This window comes from Toxotes jaculatrix, chromosome 18 (assembly GCF_017976425.1).
Source record: "Toxotes jaculatrix isolate fToxJac2 chromosome 18, fToxJac2.pri, whole genome shotgun sequence".
NCBI lineage: Eukaryota > Metazoa > Chordata > Actinopteri > Toxotidae > Toxotes > Toxotes jaculatrix.
In genome coordinates, this window is record NC_054411.1 from 5,885,972 (window position 1) to 5,910,207 (window position 24,236).

The 24,236-nt window shown below is 40.9% G+C and overlaps 3 protein-coding genes and 3 non-coding genes across 10 annotated transcripts; 5 read left to right on the top strand and 1 right to left on the bottom strand.

The window, feature by feature from the left end:
- Positions 1-2,404: 2,404 nt before the first annotated feature.
- map3k14a (mitogen-activated protein kinase kinase kinase 14a) lies at positions 2,405-14,492 on the top strand. 5 transcript variants are annotated; one of them, XM_041063184.1, is made up of 16 exons: positions 2,405-2,439; positions 7,583-7,837; positions 7,926-8,007; positions 8,136-8,358; positions 8,623-9,009; positions 9,102-9,236; positions 9,333-9,462; positions 9,899-10,027; positions 11,405-11,509; positions 11,609-11,766; positions 11,886-12,036; positions 12,804-13,118; positions 13,204-13,313; positions 13,591-13,729; positions 13,820-13,920; positions 14,035-14,492. In XM_041063184.1, the coding sequence occupies exons 2-16, from the start codon at positions 7,597-7,599 to the stop codon at positions 14,194-14,196; spliced, it is 2,568 nt and encodes an 855-aa protein (XP_040919118.1). In that variant the 5' UTR covers positions 2,405-2,439; positions 7,583-7,596; the 3' UTR covers positions 14,197-14,492. The 5 variants fall into 5 exon arrangements, with proteins under 5 accessions (XP_040919118.1, XP_040919115.1, XP_040919117.1 ...); XM_041063181.1 differs by lacking the exon at positions 2,405-2,439 and adding an exon at positions 6,239-6,377 and having other exon boundaries at positions 7,561-7,837; XM_041063183.1 differs by lacking the exon at positions 2,405-2,439 and adding an exon at positions 6,239-6,377.
- Positions 14,493-15,128: 636 nt separating this feature from the next.
- On the bottom strand, positions 15,129-18,346 carry LOC121199027 (apoptosis regulator BAX-like). Its single transcript, XM_041063468.1, has 6 exons — positions 18,182-18,346; positions 17,440-17,488; positions 17,187-17,345; positions 16,884-17,019; positions 16,662-16,766; positions 15,129-16,544 (listed from the first exon to the last, which is right to left on the bottom strand). Exons 1-6 carry the CDS (start codon positions 18,210-18,212, stop codon positions 16,446-16,448), a joined length of 579 nt encoding a protein of 192 aa, XP_040919402.1. The 5' UTR covers positions 18,213-18,346; the 3' UTR covers positions 15,129-16,445.
- A 237-nt stretch (positions 18,347-18,583) lies between these two features.
- Positions 18,584-20,751, top strand: rps11 (ribosomal protein S11). The gene is made up of 5 exons (XM_041063530.1): positions 18,584-18,728; positions 19,219-19,359; positions 19,598-19,673; positions 20,078-20,207; positions 20,552-20,751. Exons 1-5 carry the CDS (start codon positions 18,714-18,716, stop codon positions 20,673-20,675), a joined length of 486 nt encoding a protein of 161 aa, XP_040919464.1. The 5' UTR covers positions 18,584-18,713; the 3' UTR covers positions 20,676-20,751.
- LOC121199167 lies at positions 19,427-19,511 on the top strand. The gene has a single exon (XR_005896422.1). It is a non-coding gene; the product is annotated as a small nucleolar RNA SNORD35 (small nucleolar RNA).
- LOC121199166 lies at positions 19,864-19,948 on the top strand. The gene has a single exon (XR_005896421.1). It is a non-coding gene; the product is annotated as a small nucleolar RNA SNORD35 (small nucleolar RNA).
- Positions 20,365-20,449, top strand: LOC121199152. Its single transcript, XR_005896408.1, has one exon. It is a non-coding gene; the product is annotated as a small nucleolar RNA SNORD35 (small nucleolar RNA).
- Positions 20,752-24,236: the final 3,485 nt, after the last annotated feature.

A 24,236-nucleotide genomic window follows, 5' to 3' on the forward strand; every position in this document is an offset into this window, starting at 1 on the left:
GAACTGGCATTTCACCAATCATTTCCATCAACATGTTACAGTGTCAGCTATGGGAATTTCGTTAAGCCATATTAATAATGAAATATCTGTAGTTTATTTGTATGTTTACAGTTTTGGTCCACTGACGAAGCTAACATATTTACTGTAAAATAATGGATGCGGACTAGAATGAATGGCACAGTGGGCAAGGGGAGGAAACTACCTAGTGGCCCCAGACCGTCAGGGGCCCCAAAACCAGCCTACCTATTTCAGCTAGTTATGTTAATTTAAGAATTTGCACATTTATTTGGAAATTTGCACCAGTAAAGTACAGTATAAACAAATGCATTACCTCTGCGTTATTAGGTAATTTTGTAGTCCTGTTTTAGAAAGGGGCAATTTTTAAAAAATCTACTAATACTACTAATCTACTAATATAGAATATAGAATAAAACCATTATTATTTAACATTTTAATACCTTCATGTATTTAGTTTGTATTATGCTCATTTGTTGTGAAATTGTTTTTTATCAAGCTGCTTTAATATTTTCTCTGTCAAGTAATTGGTACACTGAAAAATCCCCATCAGTGTTCCCTGAAGCCCAAGTTAACATATTCTAGTTTTTTGTTTTAGTTGTGCTCATGTGTTCTACATGTAATGGCAAATCTTTTGGCAAAAAAAAAAAAAAACAAACCCTCTATGCAGGTAGTATTATTCCTAGGACAGCAGGTAACTGATTGGTCTAACAGCTGTCGAACACCTGTGGCTCCCACTGTTTTCCAGGTTACAAAAATCTTGGCTTCACACCAACCACTGTCTGCTCCCCTCCACAGACACCCCACATCCTGGGTTTTCTTATGCTATCTTTGTTAATGTAATTAACTGCTTCCTGAGGTATGTCTCCTTTTTGTTGTGGCCGCTTCAGCCAGGTCACAACAACAGTGAATCCCCTCGGAATCAAAGATAGATATACAAGTAGACTATGTGTTGTCTTCCTTCAGAACATGGCTATCTTACAGATTAAACTATCCATCAAATTTTAAAACATAGAAAATCTATGTATAGCATGAGACAGGACTAACTGTTACCTTTTTGGGTACCTGACTTGACAAAGGTGTAGCTTATTGTTTTAGAGTAAAAAGCTAGAAGAGCACCTGTAGTTTTTCCTATCTTTTTAACATATTGCATAATTTTGTCCTCTGATGGCTTTATGTAAGGGTTCATCAAATTTGCACATATCAAATTGCTCACATTTCTTGCTTTCATAATTTATGCTCTAAACAAATGATTTCCAGGAGTGAGAGACACAAATCTGCTCTTCTGCTTGCTTTGTTTAACCAAATACTTCCATGGTTTGCCTTCGAAATCTCTTGGCTTTTGTTCATACAAGACACTAAACAAGAAGATATCCAGGAACTTTACTCGGTTTTGAGAAAGGGGAAATTACCAGATCATCAATATCCTCTTTGGCACATGATGCAGACAAAGAACTTCCAGCACATTTCTGGATTAAACTGCTCAAACAACTTGGACAATATGCCATGACATGTTGATATAAGAAACAGAGATTTATTTTAGACTGGTGACACCAACTGATTGATGAGTACTGGTGAAGGCACCAGTACTCTTTAACTTATTATTTACTACAGTTACATGTAATAACACATAAGTACCACAGTCTGCCCATCAGACAGACTATAATGTTATGTTAAGCAAAGTGTACTGAATTCCTTTGGTCCATAGTTTATGACTCCATCTTGTGGTACATTTGTGTCAATACAGGTAACCCTATTCAGAATAGGAGTACTCCATGTGCAGATAAAATACAGTGTTATCCGGTGAGTTCATTAATAGCAAAGAATCCTTATAATTATCAGAAAAGAGAACAAACAACACCTGCGAAGTTTGAGGTAAACAGGGAAATAGTACTGGATAGAAAACAACACATTAACACATTAACAAGAAAAATATCAAAGGAAAGAAAAATGTGTGCGTTAACGCATAATAACATCATCATCAAGTTTTTTTTTTGGCCCCGGAGCCCCTCTGGAGATTAATCCACCTGTGGATATTGTTTGTACTTCAGATTTCACACCTCACAGCCACTTCCTTCTCTCCATCTTCAGAAACTGTAATTTTCAAAACAGGCGCATGCAGGAAGTGCCGAGGCGATTGCTTCAAATTAAAAGAACGGTCACTCAAAAAAAAAAAATTAAAAAACGAGTAAAGATTTTGCTTAGACTCGACATAGTTGTTACTTAGACGTAGTAACAACAAAATGTGTCAGTACAGTCCGTGAACAACAACAACAATAATAATGATGATCATCACACCATGCATTTTAACTCTACTCTTGCAGCTAAGGGAACATACTTTTAAATTTAACCGGAAGCCAGCTATTATTCTAGCCAGTCTATAGACTGATGATCGCCATCAGCCGACGCCTAACTGGGAGCTCGGTAAGTGAAGAGTCGATCGTTACCATAAAATTAATTTAATTAACCATGTCAGACAATTTTGTGACCTCCGTCTATCCTGCTTTATCTCGAGAAAACGGTTTCTTATTTCAGATCTCTTTACTTCTGAACGAATAGCAGAACCATTTCGAGCCAAGTGTTATGCGGAATGGCGGTGAATGTGGCGAGAAGGAACTTAATAGTTTTGCTCTTATAGAGAATCTGTACAGTCTTGAAGAAGTATTCACATAATGGGAGATATGGACTATATTTCTATGGTTTTTACATGAGTTAAATACAAGAAAGATAGGCGCCACAAAAGGTATAGGTTAGTTAGGCTGCTGTTACTGGAAGTTTGCTAGTACAAGTCACCAAACTTTTTTTTTAAAACCACATACGCCTATTGAAGCCAGATGTCTCTGATTAAAACTGTTGCAGTCCTGCTTGTATCCGCTGTTGCTGGATGCGTTTGTTTGTAAAGGAAGCTTTGTGACAGGACCTCCTAATCTTTATTTTGTCTTTATGAAAAAGAGATAGGCTTATCATAATCTGAAAATAAACATCTAAGAAGCATGCCCGTTCCCATGAGGGCGGTTGCTGTGTTCATTTCATGTTGTACAGTACTGATCTGCTATTGTCAGGTCCTATCTGCGTAATTAAGCCATTATTAGCTCATATGTACCAGATAGACTTGTCTACACCAATCAGCCCGCACAGGTATTGTGATGTATGTTCAGAGCAAGGATTGCTGCTTCTTCGCCTTGCACATAAACATACCACACCTGTTTTGGCCCAGAGTCAAACTCCTGGCTCTCATTTACAGCTAAGCAGCGCTGGCCAGGGTCCACTCCTGAAAGAGGAGCCAGTGGTGTCCTGTTGGCGCCAATGTTCTGTTCTGTTTTCATCTGCAAAATAGAGAGAAAGTGCAGAAAATACTTTGTGTAAAATCGGTTCACTACATAATCATTCTACTACAAAGTAGTGTACATCTATACATACTAGATTTAAATCGTGATGATAGTGTGGCTGCTTTCCAGTCCAAAATGCCACACATTTGCTGGTCACAGCTGCTCAAATGTGAAGATTTGATGCTTTTTAAATGACAGTAAACTGAATATCTTTGGGTTTTGGGCTCTTGGCCTGACAAAACATGCTGTTTGAAGACATCATCTTGGGCTGTGGGAAATTATAAAGGGCATTTTTCACTATTTTCTGACATTTTGTTGCGATTAATGGAGAAAATGAAAGATTAATTGATAATGAAAACAGTCATTTATTGCAGCCCAATGACTGTATATGAAGATGGAGGACACCTCTGTACAAAAATGAAACCAAATTGACCCAGATACTTGTGCTGCCATCATACACGGGTGATGTCAGAGTCAGAGTCTGTGCAGTTGTGACTTGGGAGTGGTATCGCAGTGTTAAGGTCTTACCCAACTCGATAGTGAGTCAATCACAGCTTTTCTCTATTAAACGAGCCATTTGGCATAGTATGTACAGCAGGGCCGAACATATTTAAATATCATTATTTTCTACATTAGTCAACCTAGAAACTTCTCCCAAAGTTTAAGGTCTTTAGAGTTCTTGTTTTGTTTGACCCACAATTCAAAACCCAGAGGTATTCAGACAAACAGCAATAATAACAAGCAGAGATCTAATTGTCTCCTACGTTTTTTGATCTAATCCAGAGCCCACAATTCATTTACGTGTTCATAGTGCAAGATAACTTGACCCCATAATGAAACATATGCATGCACAGTGACTGTTAGTCAGGCTTTTTGTTCTTAACTGCATAAATATCCTATCCCTTCATTGTAGAAAATAATGAGGAGGAAAAGGGAAGTTGATAAGAGACAGACAGGTGTGACTGAATAGTGTGAGTAGCACTTTAACCTCTACATGCAATCAAAGCATGCACATTTTCTTAAATGTTCTGGACATGTATGGTGCACAACCTTTTCCTGAGAAGCAGCCGGCGTTTCCCTTAAGGAATGCTCGGCTGTGTGTATTCTCTGGCCAACTTCAGGTTGAGTCCCTTTTCAATGTCCTTAGTAAAAGCTTTGGAATTTCATTAATCTGTGTGGGTGTACAGCAGAAGTTTGCTCGGTATGGTCACTGACTGTACATGGTGGTAAGCTCAGGATTTCTCTGCAAAACAAGATTATAATTGATTGCACCCATTTGAATTCAAGGCTTAAGGTTATTGTGCATATACTCAGGGCTGCAAGTTAATTAGGTACACTTGTGCATTCTAATGTGAACCAATGCAACAGCCCTGCAACCAGTCTTATCGCTTATCTCTGTGAGGCATATAGTGTTCCTGTTTTTGTTGACAGTGTCAGAGGTGTGTTGATTCAGCTTGATTGCAGATTTGAAGGCAGTAGTTAGTGGTTGTGTTGTATTGGATTGTATTTGACTAACAGAAAAGTACTGTTTTGATAATCAATCAACCTTAGGATTTTTTTTTTTTTTTTTGCTCAATTTACTACCTTTCCCTGAGTGTGTTGTAATCAATCAATTGTAATCAACTGAGGTACAGAATGTCAGCAAATACCCATTACAACTTTACTTTTCTCATTACAACTCTACTTTTGTAGAAGAAAACCAGAAAAGATTCACATTTGAGAATTTTGGGATTTTCATTGCAGATTAATTCATTGATTAATGACAAATTGTTTCAATTATAGATGAAAGGATTTATTAAGAAGATAATTGGAAGATTAATTGATGATAAAAAATAAGTGTTAGTTGCATCCCTAACTGCATTATTTCACTGTATGCTGCTATATTGTGTTGATCCATGGTGTCTGTTGCTGCTAATACCTGCAACTTTTGCATTGTTCTGTTGATTCAAGGTGAATCACTGCTGCTGGAAATGCGATGCAAACAAATCCTAACTGGCTATGACAGTGTACACAGATCATTGCCATGACAACAAGCAGTTTTCTTATCATGAAGGAAGCAGTGCGCAACTTGCCTTTAGCTCTTCGTTTATGGCTTGTAGCAAAGCCTCTCAAGTGGTATTCTGAATTTCCTGTGTTCTGTAGCGGTTTTCACTTGCGTAAGTTGTTTTGCTGCTGAAAAGAAAAGCAAGTGAGATTATTTCTGATAGATACAGAAAACACCTAGCATTTCAAGTGACAGTTCCCATGCTTGCTCTAAATTCTCCTTGTGGTAAATATTTTCCATATGAAGAACCATGTAATATCAGATATTCACATTTTTTTGAATGTGAGAGTGGGAAGTTTGAAGAAAAGAAAACTCCTGAAAAGAAAACTCCTGAAGTGTTGTTATTAGTTTTAATGGCATGACGTAAGGTGGAGAGTGTGTGGAGGTATGACATAATGTGACAGACTCATATATTAGTTGGCTACAGAGCGCATTCTCATTAAGATGGCAATGTCTCTTTTAACAACATGCACAGAGTAATGTGGTTCTGTTGTGTTTTAACTTAACATCTTATTTTTATATTCTGCTTTTTTACATGACTTTGCGTGCTATTATGATCATATCCATCATTTCCTCTTAGCATAAAATATCTTGATAGGCGTGAGCCACAGAGAGCCAACATTCTGGTTTTGTCAATGAATGTAGTTTGCATTGATCATCAAAAGCATAACCAAACATGTTATCCTTTTAATCTAGTCAGAGGGAAGATCAAGTAAGCCAGCCCTGTTTGGAGAGGACAGAGGGAGGGGGGAATATGGGGAAGTGGAGATGCATTTCCCATAAGTCATTGTCAGCCAGCTCCTCCCCCGGTTGGCTCACGGCCAGCATCAGGCAGAGCTGAGAGCAGAGTAACAAGGACAGAGCCGAGACGTTGCTGAGAATCAGACCATGAAGGACGAGGCAGACAAACAGAGCACCTAGTTTTTCTGAAATAGATGAACGGTTTTTCAGAGGGGGAGAGCGATAACAGCTCAGACTGGCATCCGTTGGTATGTCTTCACGCCTCTCGGCCTCACACATACACAGGCTTGGTTTTGGCTTTGGTTGTGTTTATTGCAGTGGGTTTTTCTCTATTTCCTTTCCACGTAAATTCATTGGGGTGTGGTGTTGCGCCTTTCTTTCAAAGCATAGATGCAGCGTCTTAAGAAGGAAGTGGCAGTTGATTTGATTCGCTCTAGATAATCTTGCAGTGCATGAAGTCGGCACACAAGGTAATGACATTACTAAACTTAAACAGCTTTAATTAAAAGCTGACAACAGTTTGATGTCAGTTTTTCTTTAACATTACTGTCAGTATTGTCAAGAGCAAGAATATGCAGAAATTACTGGGGTAATTTTTTTTTTTTTGGCAGCTAGGTGATTCCTTTAAGTCAAGATCTCAGGATTAATTTGATTCCTTGTATGACCTATGTCAAGAACATCTGTCTGTAAATGTGCAGAAAGAGTTAAAAGTTTAGTGTCAGTGAGATGCTGCGATCGAGTGTAGTTGAAGCGCTGACGTAATACGCTGCAACTGTAGTCCCTGTTCTCAGTTTGTGCCTTTCAAACTGCATTTAACCAGCATTGAAATAAAAGCAGTGTGTCCGAGTGTGTTGATTTTACAGTGGTACATGCTCTCCTGATTATAACCTCCAAACCACAGGCAGGCAGTAATGCATATCTTTATTGGAAATTCAGCCCAGCCCTGCCTAATGTGCCATAGTTTACCTCCTCTGGCTGAAAAAAAGAGTACTTGCTTTTGATACAGTTGCAACTGTCACAACAAGGCCAGGGTTGAATTTCCTGTCCTATCTGCCGACCGCAAACTTTCAAAGTTTCAGTTCGTTTTGACGTTCAAGTGATCATCATGCTCCTGAACTGACAGGGCTTGTTAAACTTTAAACAAGCAAAGAAGAAGCAGATTAATATGTACTTAACCACTCTACAAAACCTGGCATTGTTCCATTGAAGAGTGTGCATATCTCTGCTGACAAGAGCAAAGCCTTGAACCTTTTGGTATTAAATGAAAAAAACAACAAAGACAAAAACAACACTTTGCAACGTCCTTTGCATTATGGGGAAACAGTTTTCACAAACTTGACAGCATTTGTAAATATCACTCACTAATGTGGATAGGCAGGGGACCGTGGGATTTACGGTATAAACACGGTGTATTGTTGTGTGACTTATCAGGTGCTTGTGGATCTCTTTCCAGAGCCAGCAGATGAAATGGCGGTGAGGCAGAGGATTCTCAACTCAACAGCACCATTCTCCGGGACACCTCAGGCTGATCTGAAGGGGTCATGCTCCTCTCGCTCACCCACTGACCAGGAGCCTGAGAAGGGGAAGGAGAGCAAGATGGGCTACTCAGATTTCTACCCTTTACTAAATAAGCTCTTGACACATGGAACTGCTGAGCAAGTGGGCAAAATGCCTGTGAGGACCTCAACCTTCATTGCTCAGGCTGAATGTAAATATATCTTTTTGATTTTTTTAAAAATAATATGACACATCAAATAACTGTGCCTGGACAGAATTTAACCCTGTGCTCTCCTCAGGTGAAACCCAGGACTCCCAAGAGTTTAGCCCATCTGGTTCTGAACGATCCTTTGTTCCATCCCCCAACTGCTTCTCCATCAGGTATGACATTACTTTGACAACATTTCTGGCATTTCACACTTCATATTTATTTACATCAGTTATACTGAATTGTTTAAAGCCATGTCTGGGATTCATGTTGTTGCCATTGTTTTTTTTTTTGGCATCAGCCTTACCTCAGAGCACAACAACGTGGCGTGCCCAACAACCGCCTCTGTCCAGGAGCCAAGCAGCTCATCGGCACAGCTCAGTCCCAGGAAAAAGAACAGGAAGAGACAGAAGCGTAAGGGGAAGAAAAGGCTGGAGAAGAAGAGGGAGAAGCAGCGACACAGAAATCGAATGCCCTCTGGTGTCCCTGAACAGGAGAGTGGAAGTTCTCTGGCCCAGATCCAGGTGAGAGATGTACATGTGAAAAAACAATCGAACTTGCCAGTAGGAAGTAGGTTGGTACACAGTACGCTTTTGTATTATTAAAGGAACTGAGAACGCTTGTGGGGTTTTTGTTGTGAATCATCTGCGAGGATAAATTGAAACATTCTTTGGCAGTTCCTGAAGATCCTGCTTGATCTCTAGCCTTTTCCATACAAACATTAGCTCATATGAGAATGTAAACACCATGTAGTTTGACCCACCGTGCTTTTTGTTTGTCTCTTGTAGGAGTTCTCTCTTGGAGGGAGAAGCAGACTTAGTTCTTCTTGCTGTCGCAGCATTGCAAGCTCAGATGAGCAGGACAGAGGACCTCCTCTCTACAGTGGACAGATTTACAGCACAGGTTCCAGCTGCTCCCCTCTGAACTGGAGGGACCCGGTCTGTGGTCCCCTCTCCAGTCTCTGTTCCTTTGGGCAGGTCAGCGACTCAGACTCCCTCAGCAGTGTGGGAGACTGCTCACTGGCCCTTGCTGGCCTCCGGGGCAGCGTCAGTCAGGGGGACCCATGCTACGCAGGGCCCTTTTTCAAAGATGTGGAGCGGGAAGCAAGAGAGGAGGAAGATGAGCTCTCAGCAGCTGAGTCTGTCTGCAACGAGGGAATCATCTTTTACAATGATGTATGTTCTGCTTTACTTCAGTCTGTGTCCTGTCTTCTGTTCAAAATGTGTTTCATCCAAACTTGAAACTTGTTTCTTTCTTTTCCCGACAGAAAATTCAGCCCATAGACTCTGAGTACAAGGAAGGGAGGGAGTTTGTCCTCACACACTTTGTCAAGGAAGGCTCCTACGGCGAAGTGCACACTGCTCAAGATGTCAACACAGGCTTCAGATTTGCTGTCAAAAAGGTAACACAGAACACATCTTCCTCTTTGTTTTTTCTTTTCCATTGCCTAGTTTAAAAGTGTTCTCTGTGAATCATTTGTTCCATCCTTTCTTCACAGATCGCCCTGAAGAGGTTCAGCAGTGAGGAGGTGGGTGCGTGGAGTGCCCTCAGATCTCCTCGTGTGGTGGAACTCTTTGGAGTTATCAGAGAGGGGCCGAATGTTATCCTTTTCATGGACCACAAATCCGGTAAACGCTTCTTCCCTTATACACACAGCACATTCTGACAACACTCACTGCTGCTGTTCAGATGGTGAATGAAGTTGAAAATAGTTTGGTGGGATTTGATGAATGAAGCGCAAAAACGTGTACACTGTGAGGATAACAAAGTTCAAGTGTACAAAAATGCGACACCGTGGAAGTGGGTGGTTCTGGGATGCCAGAAATGACTGTTGAGCTTTCTGGCAGCCAGATTATGCCAAACATCTGAAATGGGAGATGCCTGCTTGATAAACACTGTGACACACCTCACGCTTTTTTCCTTTGTCATCAAACTGCGCTTCTGCTTAAAACTCTTCTTCACAGGCCATAATAGCTGAAGGAAGATTTGAATCACATACTGTGTGTTGACAAACATTAGCAAGACGTAGTCTTTGTCCTGCTCTGACCTTATCTGTTATTCCAGGCTCCCTGGGCCAGCTGATAGCCGAGCGTGGCCGGCTGCCAGAGGATTTAAGTCTTCACTACCACTCACAAGTCTTAACAGCGCTGGAGTACTTGGTGAAGAAAAAAGTGGTGCACCTAGATATTAAAGGTATGTTACACTAAATTTCTTTTTCACAAATACACGACAGTTAAACGAAACGTTCAAGTCTCATCTGAGTTATTCTAAAAAGTCAAAACCCTAATGATGACGCCATAATGAAAACTGATTTGATATCTTGAAGGTGTATCCTTAAGTAATGTAGTTACTGACTGAAATGCAATTATATCTAAAAATAGTTTTATAAAGATCTACACACATAAGAAAACATTGTACTTCTAACCTCAAATTAATCTCAAATAAACCAAATTAAGACAAAACGAAGCAAGAGGCAGATTCTGTTATCTTTTTTCCCAAAACGTGAAAACTCTAAATCTAAATCTAAATTTTAGTAATGAATTATCTAAAATTTGGTAAAAAAAAAAAAAAAAAGTAACAACAATGATTACACCAGAACACTGGAGGTTGGATTCAGCCCATAAACACTTTAAAGCTTAACTTCACAGCTCCAAGAAGCTAAACTAAGTAAAACAAAGTGTCAGCTTGGCTTTTACTTGTGGTATCTAGTGAAAGATAAAAACATACAGAGAGAGTAAGTCAGATTTTTAATTAGTTCTCATCAGAGAGAGGATTTTGTGCCTATGTGCAGCTGTTGCGTGGAACACAAGTGTCACACAGCCTAGATTTGATCTTCACCACCTGAAACCAGACTACCACAGAGAAAACGACGAGCTGGGAATTTCCCACAGTGTGACTCACCGCTGCTCTTTAGAAACACGCATGTGCACAGAATCAGGAGAGCAAGAAAAAAAAGGGAGAGATCGAAACAGTGGGGGGAGGGGGGGGGGGGGGGCAGGAAGTAGCGTGAGTGAGAACGACAGGAGAAAAAGTACAAGGACAGAGAAAAGGCAGAGGATGAAAATGAAGTCGTGAAAAGTATAAAAAAATGACGGAAAGGAAAAACACAGAAAGGGAACTACATAGAGGAAGAACAAAAACAGACAAAAGCTGCAGGGCAGGCAAAAAACATGATTGTGGTGTTGCAGCTCAGGCGCCACCTGGTGTCTGTAATGTCTCTGGGAAAACGAGGCAATAACGCCAAATGCCCTTATCTGCTGCCTGTTTACTGCTCTCCACATTTATTCCACATCAAAGTGTTTTCTACAGCAGCTGTTTCTCCCGTGACTCCATATTTCACTTCATTTAGCTCCTTTGTCTGTAGAGTGTTTCATGTTTGTGCAGCTGCTCTGTTACCAAGTGTACCATCTGTACAAGTTATGGAAATCAAACAAGTGCCACTGAGAGCACTGAGCAGTGCCAAGATTATTCATGCCAAGTCAGCTTATTTATGGAGCACGTTTAAAAACAACAAATGTTGACCTAAGCGATTAATACAGTGGATCATTTGTCTCTGCTTGTTTCCCACAGCTGATAATGTGTTGCTGTCGGAGGACGGTAGAGACACCTTCCTGTGTGACTTCGGACATGCAGAGAGGCTTGACAATCAGGGACAGAGCCTGAATGGATCCAATGGTAAATACTGTGTAACCTCAGTGATTCTGTGAAGAAGATGTGTAACTTATCCACTTCCATAGTCTTAATCCATTGTTTTCCCAATGTAATCCGATACAGAACTAAAGGGCACAGAGACCCATATGGCCCCTGAGATCGTTAAAGGGGAACCCCGCGGAGCCAAAGCAGATGTGTGGAGCAGCTGCTGTGCATTGCTGCACATGCTCAACGGGTGTCAACCTTGGACACGATACTACACCTGTAGACTTTACCTGAAGGTATCCTTCACAGTAACACACAGACACCACATACTGCTGTTTCATCACAGATGTTCAGTCTGCTCTTCACAGGATTTATTTCAGACTTTGACCCAATCCCCTTTTTGTGACGGTTACAGATTGCCAATGAGCCTCCACCTCTGAGAGAGATCCCACCTGACTGTAGCCCTCTCACAGCTGAAGTGCTCAAAGCAGGGCTCCAGAAAGATCCAGTTAAGCGAGCGTCAGCATCTGACCTCAAAGAAAAAACTAACAGAGCCCTGAAAGAAGGTAACTAAACTTGCACTGCATTTGTTTGTAGTGTTCTTGCCAATGCAAGGGATGCATCCCATGGTGAAGGTTTGGTTTCAGAAATAGAGAGGGCATAATGAAGTAAAAGAAAAATACAGTTAAAACAATTGAGATTAAAATTACATTATTTTTGTGCTTTCCAAAACCCAAGGCAATAACAGCACTCTGCCAACCACTCACCACATTTCTTTCCACTCCTGCTCTTTAGCTTATTGCTTTGAGCTGACAGTCATAACTGCAGTTGACTCAGATGAGCGTATCAACATTTTTATCAACTCAGATCTTGTCTGTGCTGGAATGTTTTTTTTTTTTTTCAAAGATTCAAAGATTCTTCATTGTCAATTTGCTATATGTGCAGGACATACAGGCAAATCGAAATACTGTTTCTCCTTCACCAAGTGAGAGGTGCCATTAAGTAAAAAAAAACAAAAAAAAGATAGAATAGTAAAACCTATGTACCTATAAAACCTATATACTAACCCTATATCCCGGTATAAATAAAATTGAAGAAAAGAAAAGAAAAACCTATGTACATTACAGAGTGTGCAGTATGGTAGCAGCGTAGTTGGCAGTAGTGCAATTTAATGAATAATGTGGTGACTGGACAGCCAGAGAACAATGTTGAAAGGAACTGCAGTAAGAAAATCAACGTGAGATCAAAATCAACCTGAGTGACCAAGCTCAATTGAATGCATCATCATCAGAAGTTTGTTAAGAGTTAATGAAATGTGTTTGTGTGACTGCAGTTGGAGGACTCACCAGCCCAGTGAAGGGAACGTACACCGAGCCCCTGTACATTGCCAACAAACCTCCTGACTCCCTTCAGCTCATCAATAGCAGTGTTGACTGTGGCGATGAAGAGGAACATCAAGAGTTTGTGGAGAAGGAGATCATAGTAGGGAGGAGGACGAAGGAGCTAGATGATGAGGAGGAAGCTGATTCTAATGATTCAAAGCGAGGCTCGCCGTTCTGTCCACAAACGCTGATCTATGAGCCAAACCACAAGAGGAGCAACAAGATAACCACTGTGTCTGAACTTGAGCTGCGGAAACTGGAGCGAGGTGAGGTTTCTTTCGATCATCTGCTTCTTGTGTCCAGTCTAGTGTATGTTTGAGCTCTGCTCATCCTTCTCTCTTTTCTTTGCAGATTTCTACCTCAGCAGTCTGTCCCAGCCTCAGTCTGCCGAGATGCAGGTGCAGCTCTTGTCTTGTCTCAGCAGTGAAGCTTATTCAAATTGGGAACCGTGGGACAAAAAGGTAACTTAAAATACACAATCAAGTATGTTTCTTATTTGCTTCACAGCATGCAGAAGACAAATGGTTGAAGTAAGATTGATTTTTCCAGATAATCAGGGTCTGAGATATCATTGTCTTGCTACACATAGATCCAAAATTCAACATAATTCAAAATAAAAGTACTCCAGAAATTGGGGCCCCTGTAAACAAAGAGTATGTTTGGTGGTCATCCATTTTGGCAGAAGTATTAACAGACTCAATGTTTGGCTTGTGCTCCTCTTCTAAAAATGTATCCCAGGACTCTGGCCGTTGGTCCCTGAGCCCGGGAGACGACTTCAGCTCTGGTGTCTTCTCCTACAACAGTCAGCCAGATGTTCAGGTCTTCAGTATGGATTTTCTGGGTCACACACAGCTGCCACCGCCCTGTTGTTTTGAAGGTGGGATGAAAACATAGCTCTTCTTTTAACTGTAACGTGTGACACTCTTTCCCTGACATCACGTGCCTCTCTGCTATGTGAATCGCTCAGGGGTGGATGTCTGCATCAGAGACTTCAGCAGGAGAAGCATTCGGATCAGAGAGACACGCCGGGTGAAGGTGGGCCACATCGCCACTGGAATCAGTGATCAGGTGAGGGCGAGCAGCATTACACACTCGTGCCGAGACGAGCAATTCGTGTTGGTCCATTTCAGTGTTGCAAAGTTACACTTGTTTAAATGCTTAATGTGTGCTTCTTCTTTTCAGATCTCTGAGAGAGTTTTCACTCTGGAGACTCATCAGGGTCAGCAGATCGCTCATGATGAGGAGATACAGGAGTCCGGTCTGGAGCTCTGCTGTGTTCCTGCTCCAGACTCCAGCCTCGCCTGGAGGTGGAGGGTCAGAGATGGAGTGATGGAGACGAGATAAAAGCCAACAACTCTCTCCTTCCATTGGCCAGTGTTATTGTGACTGTTGATCCTATTGTCTTGTGTTGAATTGTTTTAAACGTATGCCTTTCATTTGTCTTGCAGTTTGAGGACCGTGTATTCATGAGGGGTAAAAAGATCTAGCTGAAATGCCTCATGTTTTAAATGCCCTAATGGCAGTTGTTACACAGCCTTTTGTCTTTTAAGCAGCCATAAATCAAAGTGCTGAGAATACTGTGATGTTTACATGTTGCTTGTATGGAATCAATAAACAGTAGACTGAACTATGCAATTTGATACAGTATTGATCTCACTTATTCACTTCATTCACCGATCAATTAGTTCACAATCCACAAACTGCGTATGAAAATTCAGGTTGCATTCAAATTACTTTATCTGGGTTTAAATGTTGTTAAAGTCTTTTTAGGCTGTGTACAAAATGTACATGTGCCCATGACCAAGTCTTAAAAGACTGAAAAGTCTTACTCAAAGCTGCCAGAGAACTACTGTAATGCCTGGATTTTCATGACATTTGCAAGTGATATTCACAACCTCACAGGTTGAATATCAGCGGTTGTGGTTGGCCACATTGACCTTTCTACCACCATTATCAGGCTAAATTTTCTACCTGCACACAAGATCTAAATCAAGATTACCATGAAATTGCGTGAAAACATTCAGGCTTGGCATAGCATGAACCCTGTCCATTTTGGACGTACAAACAAAACTTTACTCATGTGCTGCCAACAGGCCAGGCTAGTTTACAAATTGTCTCAGAAAATGCACTAACCTATCCCTCCAAAAACCTCCCTCAAGACTAAATTTATAATTTTTGCCCCAACATTATGAATGTACTGGGGCGGCGATGCTGCTGTAAGCCTCTTGAATATAATCCTCATTCCTCCAGTAATTAATTCATGTCCAACTCCAGAGTAACAGTTAAAAGATTTTATTTTTTCATATTATAACATACAAGGTCACTGCAAAAAGATTTTCAAGGAGACTTCAAACTAATTTCAGCTTTACAAATATGATAAAAAAACAGTGAAAATTTGAGAATATCAAAGTGATTTCAGAGTAAAAAAAACACCAAGGCACTGACAAACAAGAAAAATGTATAAAAAGCCTTTTACTGTGTAGATAAGATTGTAATTTGAATAACTCAGGTAAAAATACAGTACTTTGAATGTGTATAAAGTGAGGTAAGCATCTGTGAGCAATCCAGTGCTTTCTGTGTCTGCAGTGGAACTTCTTCCACAGACTACAGGAGGCATCAATTTCATGACTTGTGGCTCCATTCACAACAGACAAAAATAATTGGTAAGATTTATCTTACTGGGAGCCACATTACGGTCACAATGCTGGTCAAAATGTCCAAAGACAGCATATCATCGAATGGTAGACACGGCCAGGATTTAGAATCAGTTGTCTGTCATTTTGCTGCAATTATATGACTTTTTACACAAGTCCCTGCTGTGGCACTTTTGTTATCCACTGAAATAAGGCTGAGTTGTGCATTCACGGGAAGAAAGGGGAGAAATTACTTGGGGTTGTCTGAACCCAATTATTATCAGATGAGTAACTTCTCTTTATTTATACCATGTTCTTGCTAAATCTGTTCTATGTTTTCAAAAATATCTTTTTAGCTTTATGGGACGTGACCACCCTCCAACATGTTCATTGCTAGGAGATTACAGATATACAATAGTAAGCACAATACATATGAAGATGAAATAACTTGCATACAGACATCATGGTGAGATGGATGGAGAGAATGGGAAGATCAGAAAAGCAAGCTGAGTGGAAAAAAATAAAACTACAATGAAAATAACACAGAGAGGAAACTCTTGAAAAAAAAAAATTAGTCCATATATATTTTAGGGCAGAAAACAGAATGCAGTGACTTTTTAAATCTGTACCAAGTAAAAAATAAATTATTTAAAATGCATTCCCTGTTCAAGTCTGACAACCTCTCCACCCACTGCATTGAGTGCATGTGATCATGCAAAGCTTAGTTCATCAGTGGCATACAGGTAATGGGTATGACAGCGCGCTCAGTCGAACTCCCAGTCCTTAGAAATTAATGGAAGGCAGAAGTGGTTCTCCTTTTCCAAATACAAGTTCATCCTATTCAACTTGTTCAGTCGCCCATAACTTCTTTCTGTTGTCCTTTTATACATTTGTGCCTGCCCCCATTTCTTTCTGTCGTAGTTTTTCCTGCCTTTCTCCTGTCTGCGGTTCTTATGACCCTCACATCTTGCGAATGACTAGTACAGTGGTGAGAACACCAGCCAAGAAAACCCCCACCGTTTGCCATGTAGGCGTGCCGAAGTAGGAGCGAATACCCTCCTAAAAATCAAAAAACAGACACAACCATTAACATGTGTCTTACAAGCAATCAGGAGCAGAAGCTCAATTACCAATCTGTGCTGTGACTGAACTGCATTTAATGAGTTAGTTCCTTACCCAGCCACCTTGCTCCCTGATCCAGTTGATCACATTTTCTTGGAGATAGTCCATGGTCCAGTTGATAATGGTTCTGATGATATCAGGAACTTGGGTGAGAAGAGCCTGAGAAGGTGTGAAGGGAAGACGCTTTAGATTTTTGTTCAACAATAATTCCATAACACAGACATGTCCTCTTTGTTTTCATAATAAAGTAATGTACAATGCAGCTACTTCACTTACTTTGATGACGAGTCGACAGGCAAAGTAGAACAGTGCAACCACCCTGCCCCAGTTGAATTTTCCATCTGAAAAGATCTCAACGGCAACTCTGATAAACATGTCTTTTGTGGGACTGAGTGAAGAGTCATTTATCATCCTGGGGAAACCAACACTGAGCGATTAGTGACAGGCTAATTATTCAGTTATTATTGGTAAAACCTTTCAACCTTATAAGTCATAAACCTAATAACTCATAATACTTGAATTATATTCAAGTATATAATTAAAGTATTATGCAGGTAGGTATACAGACAGGTAGCCTACCTCTGGAGCTCTACATTTCCATCCAACTCATCTCCAATCTGCTGCAGGCACTGGGCGAGCTTCTTGTGGTTTGGGTCACACAGCTCTCCTCCGCCCAGCTGTGCCCTGGTCACTACGGTATTGCTGTCTCCATGCCGCTGGACCCGCTCATAGATGAAACTAGACAAGGGGGCACATACACAGTAGTATGTATGACTGGTCATAGAGTCAAGAGATCGATAAAAGGAGGCAAGGTGTATAAGTACATACTTACTCCTTTAACAAAATAGCTCCAACTTCCAATATCTGATCTTTGGCATTTCCTGAAAGACAAAGGATCGTCTTAAATCATCCAAATGCCGATAAAGCACATTCACCTCATACCTGAAATAAATTAGGGAATAACTGAAGAATTTGTGCCCGTGTAACAGCGTCTTCGCTTGTAGTTCGATCTGAGTCTTAGATCACACTTTACAATTTGTTTAAACGAGCTACCGTTACAGTAACGTAAGAAAGCCTTGTATTGGTGTTGATTATTTTCACATTTACCGCCGTGCTTTTCTCTTGATATCCATTGTGTTCGTACGTAAAAGAAGGCATTGTATTCAAAGGCAGAATACAACATCAACAGTCCTAGTTGTTGGCTAAATCAATTAGCTTAAGTTAATTTTCCGTTTAGACATTGGGGCGGCTATATAACATTTTATTTCTGCCGAGGGAGATCGAGGGACTTTGACATCTTCGAGATGAAAGGAGGTAGCCTAGTCATATCTACGTTTCGGTTTTGCCCCAACATATTTGCTAACTCACTGTTATAGCTAATCAAGCTAACGCGGTGTGCTAGCGAACGTAAAGCTAACCTCAGTTCAATTAATGTTAGCGCTAGCTAGCAAGCACGCTACAACCATAAGACAAGGGTTAATTGTTAAAGTGTCATGCTGTGTTTGTCTGCCAAACAGTTTGCGACGCTGTCACGCCCAGTTTAATATTATAATATTGCTGATGCTAGCTAGTACCTTTATCGTCTCCTCCCGGGTGAGATGCCATCTTGTTGTCTGTTTAGATCGCCTCTACTTCCGTACGAAACCATGTCACATGATGTGACAACGTTTTATTTGTTTGCGAGACTGAGGCGGCGGGTCATCAGATTTATAATTCTTCACGGAGAATGATGTGACTGACGTGACGTTATAGAGTTGCACCGGGATCGGTGAGGTCGATCAAGTTCGCCTGTAGATTTGTAGATCTACCAACCGCAGAGTCACACTTGTCACACCCATTGACTGTATTAAAAATACGTAATGTGCCTGTTTCAAATGCGTACAGTTGTTTTCCTCCCATTCTTACCATACTCCCAGGGATTGTGATTCGTCTTGGAACTACACACACAAAAACTTACAAAACTTACAAAGGGTCACTTTTGTAAACAATTTTTAATGTGTGTTAAATTTCTGAGGCTCGTCTTTTACTAAACGTCACTTCCCGTACCTCGCAGTCTTCCGTCCGTCGCGCGCATGCTTAGGCCTCTTTACGACTCGGCTGGCAAAGATGGCGGATGCACAAGTACGTTCGGGAAAACGGCGTGGTGAATTTAAATCGATATATATACATTCCAATAAACCTATTACTTAGGTTTTATTACGTATGTACCATTATATTCCACTTATACACGACACTGAGCCATTTCAAACAACACACAGGCTTTAGTAGTTGAGATATGTTGTTGTCGATCGGCATACCCTCGTGTAACGTTGAACTAGCCGGGCTGCTAACGTTGTTAGCCTAGACTGCCACTATTAACTCTCCCGGTTAACAGTGCTTTGATTTATTTATACAGCCAGTGGTAGTGGCTCCTGGCGGAGTAATTACCTTACAACGAGTCGTTTTAGTGAACGTCGATCTGCGTTCTTTGTAAGAGGAAGTCAGTCTTAGCGAGGCCGGTCAGCGATGATTGAAACGGGTTGTTCCTGTGTGTAAGAGTGCCGAGGGCAAGGCTAAGGTGGTGTCGGTATTGCACGGCCTTAATATTTCTGATCTTTTTGTTGCTCCACAGACCGAGAGGGCTTATCAGAAGCAGCCCACAATCTTCCAGAACAAGAAACGTGTTCTGGTCGCTGATGGTGGCAAGGAGGGCAAGGAAAAGCTCCCCCGCTACCACAAGAGTGTCGGGCTGGGCTTCAAAACCCCAAGAGAGGTAACTTGTACTTCAGAAACTTCTTCAGACTATTATAGATCAACTGAAGTTGTTCTTGATTTTAAACTGCAAGTGATGCTTTTTCTCACGATGGTCTTCCAAGCCTGCAGGGTTCTGACGACAGTGCCTTTTGGCAAAACTGATGCAGTCACAAAGAGTTAAAACCATGGCCAGATTTCATTGTTAGGGAAAGGGTTTAGAGTAATAACACTAACGACCCTGTCTTTGCTTTCTCCAGGCTATTGATGGCACTTACATTGACAAGAAATGCCCCTTCACTGGAAATGTCTCCATCCGTGGCCGTATCCTCTCTGGTCAGTTCAATGCAACGAATTTGCAATTATTTAACAGTTTGGTGCAGTATTACATACTGCACTATGCAAACTGACGTCAACTGAGCACAAGGCGAACAACTTTTAGATGCAAGCGAAGCAATCCAAGCCAAAACCAACAGGCTAACAACATAAACTGCATACTGGCATAGCTTTTTTTTTGTCACTGTCCTGCAAATGATGTTTTTTCTCACGATGGTCTTCCAAGCCCTCTGGGCTCTGACGACAGTGCCTAATGGCAACACTGATGTAGTCTAGTGACAAATTGTTTTAAATAAAACTGGGAGGAGCAGATCCTCCCAGTGTTTTGACCTCTGCTTTGAATGGTCTCTTTAATGTCAATAGGAAGCTGTTCACATAAATTTACTTCTGCTTCTCTTCTAAAGGTGTGGTGACCAAAATGAAGATGCAGAGGACCATCGTTATCAGACGCGACTACCTGCATTACATCCGCAAGTACAACCGCTTTGAGAAGAGGCACAAGAACCTCTCTGTCCATCTGTCACCTTGCTTCAGGTACTACACCTCTCACTTTTATTTTTTCCAAAGAGAAGTGTTATTGCTCTGTTACAGCTCCCAGAAAAGTTAATGTGACTAAATCAGCACTTGTTGGTTGTCTAAATGCCAGTTCATGGGGTGCTATAATCTCACCAAAAAGTATATTATAGTTTGCTGCAAATGATGTTTTTTCTCACGATGGTCTTCCAAGCTCAGGAAGCTCTGACGACACTGCCTTTGGCAAACACTGATGCAGCTCTGCTTGACTCCTCCAGCTCAGAGCTAAATCTCCATCAGCTGGACATTGGACAGAAATACCACAACAGCCTGTTAATATCTGTCTGCGATGTGTTTTTCTGCAGAGACGTCACAGTTGGAGACATCGTGACCGTCGGAGAGTGCCGACCACTCAGCAAAACTGTGAGGTTTAACGTCCTCAAAGTGACAAAGGCTGCTGGAGCCAAGAAGCAGTTCCAGAAGTTTTAGGCGTGAGACCATGAACAGGAAAGCTACTGTTGGCTAACTTGTCTCATTGTCAAATAAAGAAAACCTTGTTTAAATAGCCTTTTTTTAACGGTTTCTTTCTTTGTCAGAAGTGTTCACCTAAATAATACATGCACATAAGTGGATCCACCATTTATTGTCTTTTGTCTATTCAGTCTTTTGCGTAATAATAAATAAATGTGGCGTTACGCTGCATGTCACCATTTGATGTGTTGGAAGGATTACAGATTGCCTCATCTGTGAAAGCGGGAATCTTTTCAATCAAATCTAGGGATAATTTGAACATCATACTAAGACTTGCTGATAAGTAACATCTAAAATCTGGTAAGTCATGCATATCATATGGGGCACTCACTAAATGATCACTACCACTTTAGGGAAATTGGACAATCCTTCCTTTCTTTTTTCTGATTTGATTAGGGCAAAATGAAAGACAACAGCTTGCTCATCTGATAAACACTATCCCACTGTAATTATGTTTTGCCAGACTGGGGGAAAAACAACAAATTAAGAAAAGATTTATGACATATAAAGCATTAATACACGTACAGTACTGAGAATATAAGTTTAAATATATGTCATTCATCACAGGGCCCATTCACCTCAGTGTGAACAATAACACACTGATTGAACTACGCTACCAAGATCATACATACAGGATATAGTGATAGTTCTTCTCTGTAGGAAACTGGACATATGTTTGCATACATTGCTAGGGCCTGCACCATGGCCCTACAAAAACAAGGTCCATAGTTAAATGCTTTCGTCTGGATTAAATTAGTCTTACTGAATGCATTTCGTTGTGGTATACTTTGACATTTAATAAGGATTTTTGAAGCTATAAACGTGTGTGCGCACTGCAGCGCCTCCCAATGGTTGAGAAGATTCCAACATGTTTTTCACATAAAATAAATGTGACCACAAGAGGGAAACAGATGACTGTCTTAACTTGACATGCAGCCCATACTTGAGGAGCTACTGTGTGCATTTGTTAAAGTTCTTGCATTTAAACCAGAGATAGAAGCTCCTCTGGTTAAACTTTTCAATAGAAAGGCATGCACATTATCTCACTCTGTGGTTTAGTGTATGTATTGACAATGCTGGCTTTGTGAGTTTCTCATTTACAACATTAAAGAATAAAAAACTTGGAAATTACATGATTTCCCAAAAAAAGAGATAAGCATCTAAACACCTACTTAATTCAAGTTTTGGTCAAGAATGTGATCGAATTAATTTAATCTCAGCATAAGTGAAATAAAGATACACAATCAGGATTTCGGCAAACTCATTATTCAGGTGTACAATGCCAGCAACAGCAACTTTGAAGTGACTTAAATGACCTCCACCCTTGATTAAGGCTTGGAGGAGGGATAATTATCACAGAAACAAGATGCTATGCTTGTGGTTGTCTGATTTGCAAATGTTTGGTCAGGCACTGTTAACCGATCGCTTCAGCATCACTAAATGATGCTGTAGCTACAATATGACCTCCTTCCTTTGTACAGTAACAGCCATGGTAATGCTCAGTAGTGTCTGAGATCCAGATAAACACATGCAAATACATCAAGCATGGATCTGGGTGTATTCATGGCCTGTCTGCATCAGCTGAGTCATTTGCATGTGTCCTTATTTCTGCCTGGGAAGATGACAGCTTTTCTGTATGGGAATTAGTGAGACCCCCCCCCCCCCCACACACACACACACACACTCTGCTTGGCCTTCTGTTGCCATGAGTGCCTTGGCAGAAGCACTTATTTACATTAACATAATGATGCCGTACATGTTTCTTTCCCAATGCACCAGTGAATGTGGACCATATGGTGATGACGTGAAGAGGAGAAAGTGCTTAATGTGAGCTCAGCCGTGTAAATAGTCTCATCATTTAATGATTAGCAGAGTAAGCAACCCTTGATTTAGGAAACAAACAACTATTGACTCAATGACTGTTTTCACTTTTGTTTTTCTTGTACTAACAAAAATCCCAGCTCTCTATCCATGTCATGATATTTACCTAAACAGCAGCGTCTCCGCTTCAAATCCATAAATTGTCCTCTCTTGTACTGGGGCTTTCCCAGCTCCTTTTCTCCACAGGCACAGACACTACAGGAGGGTGGGAGGGCCTCAAGATTTTTCTCTGAATAACAGGCCCTCTCATGAGCAGACACCCCAGGGAGCATGAAGGCTCAGCAGGCCACCCAGCCCACATGAGTACATACATGCTCCCACAGAGTGTTTGTTTGAGGGCAGAGGTCTGATCTCTCAAAAAGTCTCAGCAACCATAATAAACCCAAGTTGACAATGTTAAACTGTGATGGATGTGTGCTATTAGAGAAGCCTGTTTAGTATAGCTGCTGGTTATCTGCTGATCTGTGCATGTTTTAAAATATTTGTTAATCAGAAAGTAACGATAACAGCACTGAACCGTTAAAGCAGAAGAAATCTGTGCTTTTTTTTTCTTGATGAAATTAAACATGGGACAGAATCTTGCAAAAGTGATGTGAGACTTTAATTTTCAGTGTTTTTAAAGTTTACTGACAGAAACACTAGTGTTACCAAGCAATAAAACAAACGTTTGGCTCTAGTAAATCTTAACTGTTGAGACACATTGGCGTTGTTTTCCACTGTCTTGCAAGCCACATTACTTAATTCTATTTTTAACCCTTTGATTTTTTTTTCCTGTCTCAAAACAAATCACCTACTGGAAAGATTCTTTGTTTAACTGCAAGTTATTATAGATTATGTAGACTGGGCCCAACGTGTCATGAAAATGACATATATTCTATTAAGTATCTGATATACAGAAGGAAGGAATACAATTTTTTGCTTTTTATGCCACATTTTTCTTTTGCTGGATTCTGTTCAAACAGTAGATTTTCATCCTCACATCTTGAGGGAGAAACGTGTGTAATTCTCCAGGTGGCGTTGTGAGTTTCAGTGACGGAGAAGCCAGTCTTGTCCCATCACATGCTTCTGCTAAACAACTCTCAATTTTCCATTTGGAGCCATCACCAAAAGGTGAAGGTGAACTGTGTAGATTGAGATTTAGTGTTACATCTGTCAAGGCCTGGCGAACCCATCCAGGCCAGCGAGGTCAGGGTAGATAACCCTCTGTGAGTCCACAGACCAAATTTACTCCATAAAGAAAGAATCAATCCAGACACAGAAACAACATGCAACAGCACAGCAAGACTTTTCATCCTTACATTTAAGACATAATGTTCTGTTCAACAACAGTCTCTACCTATAGGTACTCTATAGATCTCACTTCTGTGTGTGGCAGCAGACACACACACACACACACACACACACACACACACACACACACACACACACACACACACACACACACACTGTTTTGAACTGCCTCACTTCACATTCCTCCAGTTTGCCAACATGTTTACCCAGTGTCATGGAGCATACTTGCAGTCGTGCTTACTTGTGTATCTAATGGTAGGGATGTTAGCTCAGAGGGTCAGTCCAATGAGGTTAATGGCCACTATGAAAACAGAGGCCTTCTGGTGGCTCAGCGGGGAGGTTTGGGCA

Coding starts and splice junctions, on each gene's coding strand:
- LOC121199027 (XM_041063468.1), bottom strand. CDS start 18,212: ATGGCATCTCACCCGGGAGGAGACGATAAAG. Junction 17,489..18,181: donor CCCGGGAGGAGACGATAAAG/GTACTAGCTAGC, acceptor TTTGTCTTTCAG/GAAATGCCAAAGATCAGATA. Junction 16,767..16,883: donor CCTGTCGACTCGTCATCAAA/GTAAGTGAAGTA, acceptor ACACCTTCTCAG/GCTCTTCTCACCCAAGTTCC.
- rps11 (XM_041063530.1), top strand. Junction 19,360..19,597: donor GCTTCAAAACCCCAAGAGAG/GTAACTTGTACT, acceptor TGCTTTCTCCAG/GCTATTGATGGCACTTACAT. Junction 20,208..20,551: donor CATCTGTCACCTTGCTTCAG/GTACTACACCTC, acceptor GTTTTTCTGCAG/AGACGTCACAGTTGGAGACA.
- map3k14a (XM_041063181.1), top strand. CDS start 6,324: ATGAACGGTTTTTCAGAGGGGGAGAGCGATAACAGCTCAGACTGGCAT. Junction 8,008..8,135: donor CCCAACTGCTTCTCCATCAG/GTATGACATTAC, acceptor TTTTGGCATCAG/CCTTACCTCAGAGCACAACA. Junction 8,359..8,622: donor GTTCTCTGGCCCAGATCCAG/GTGAGAGATGTA, acceptor TGTCTCTTGTAG/GAGTTCTCTCTTGGAGGGAG.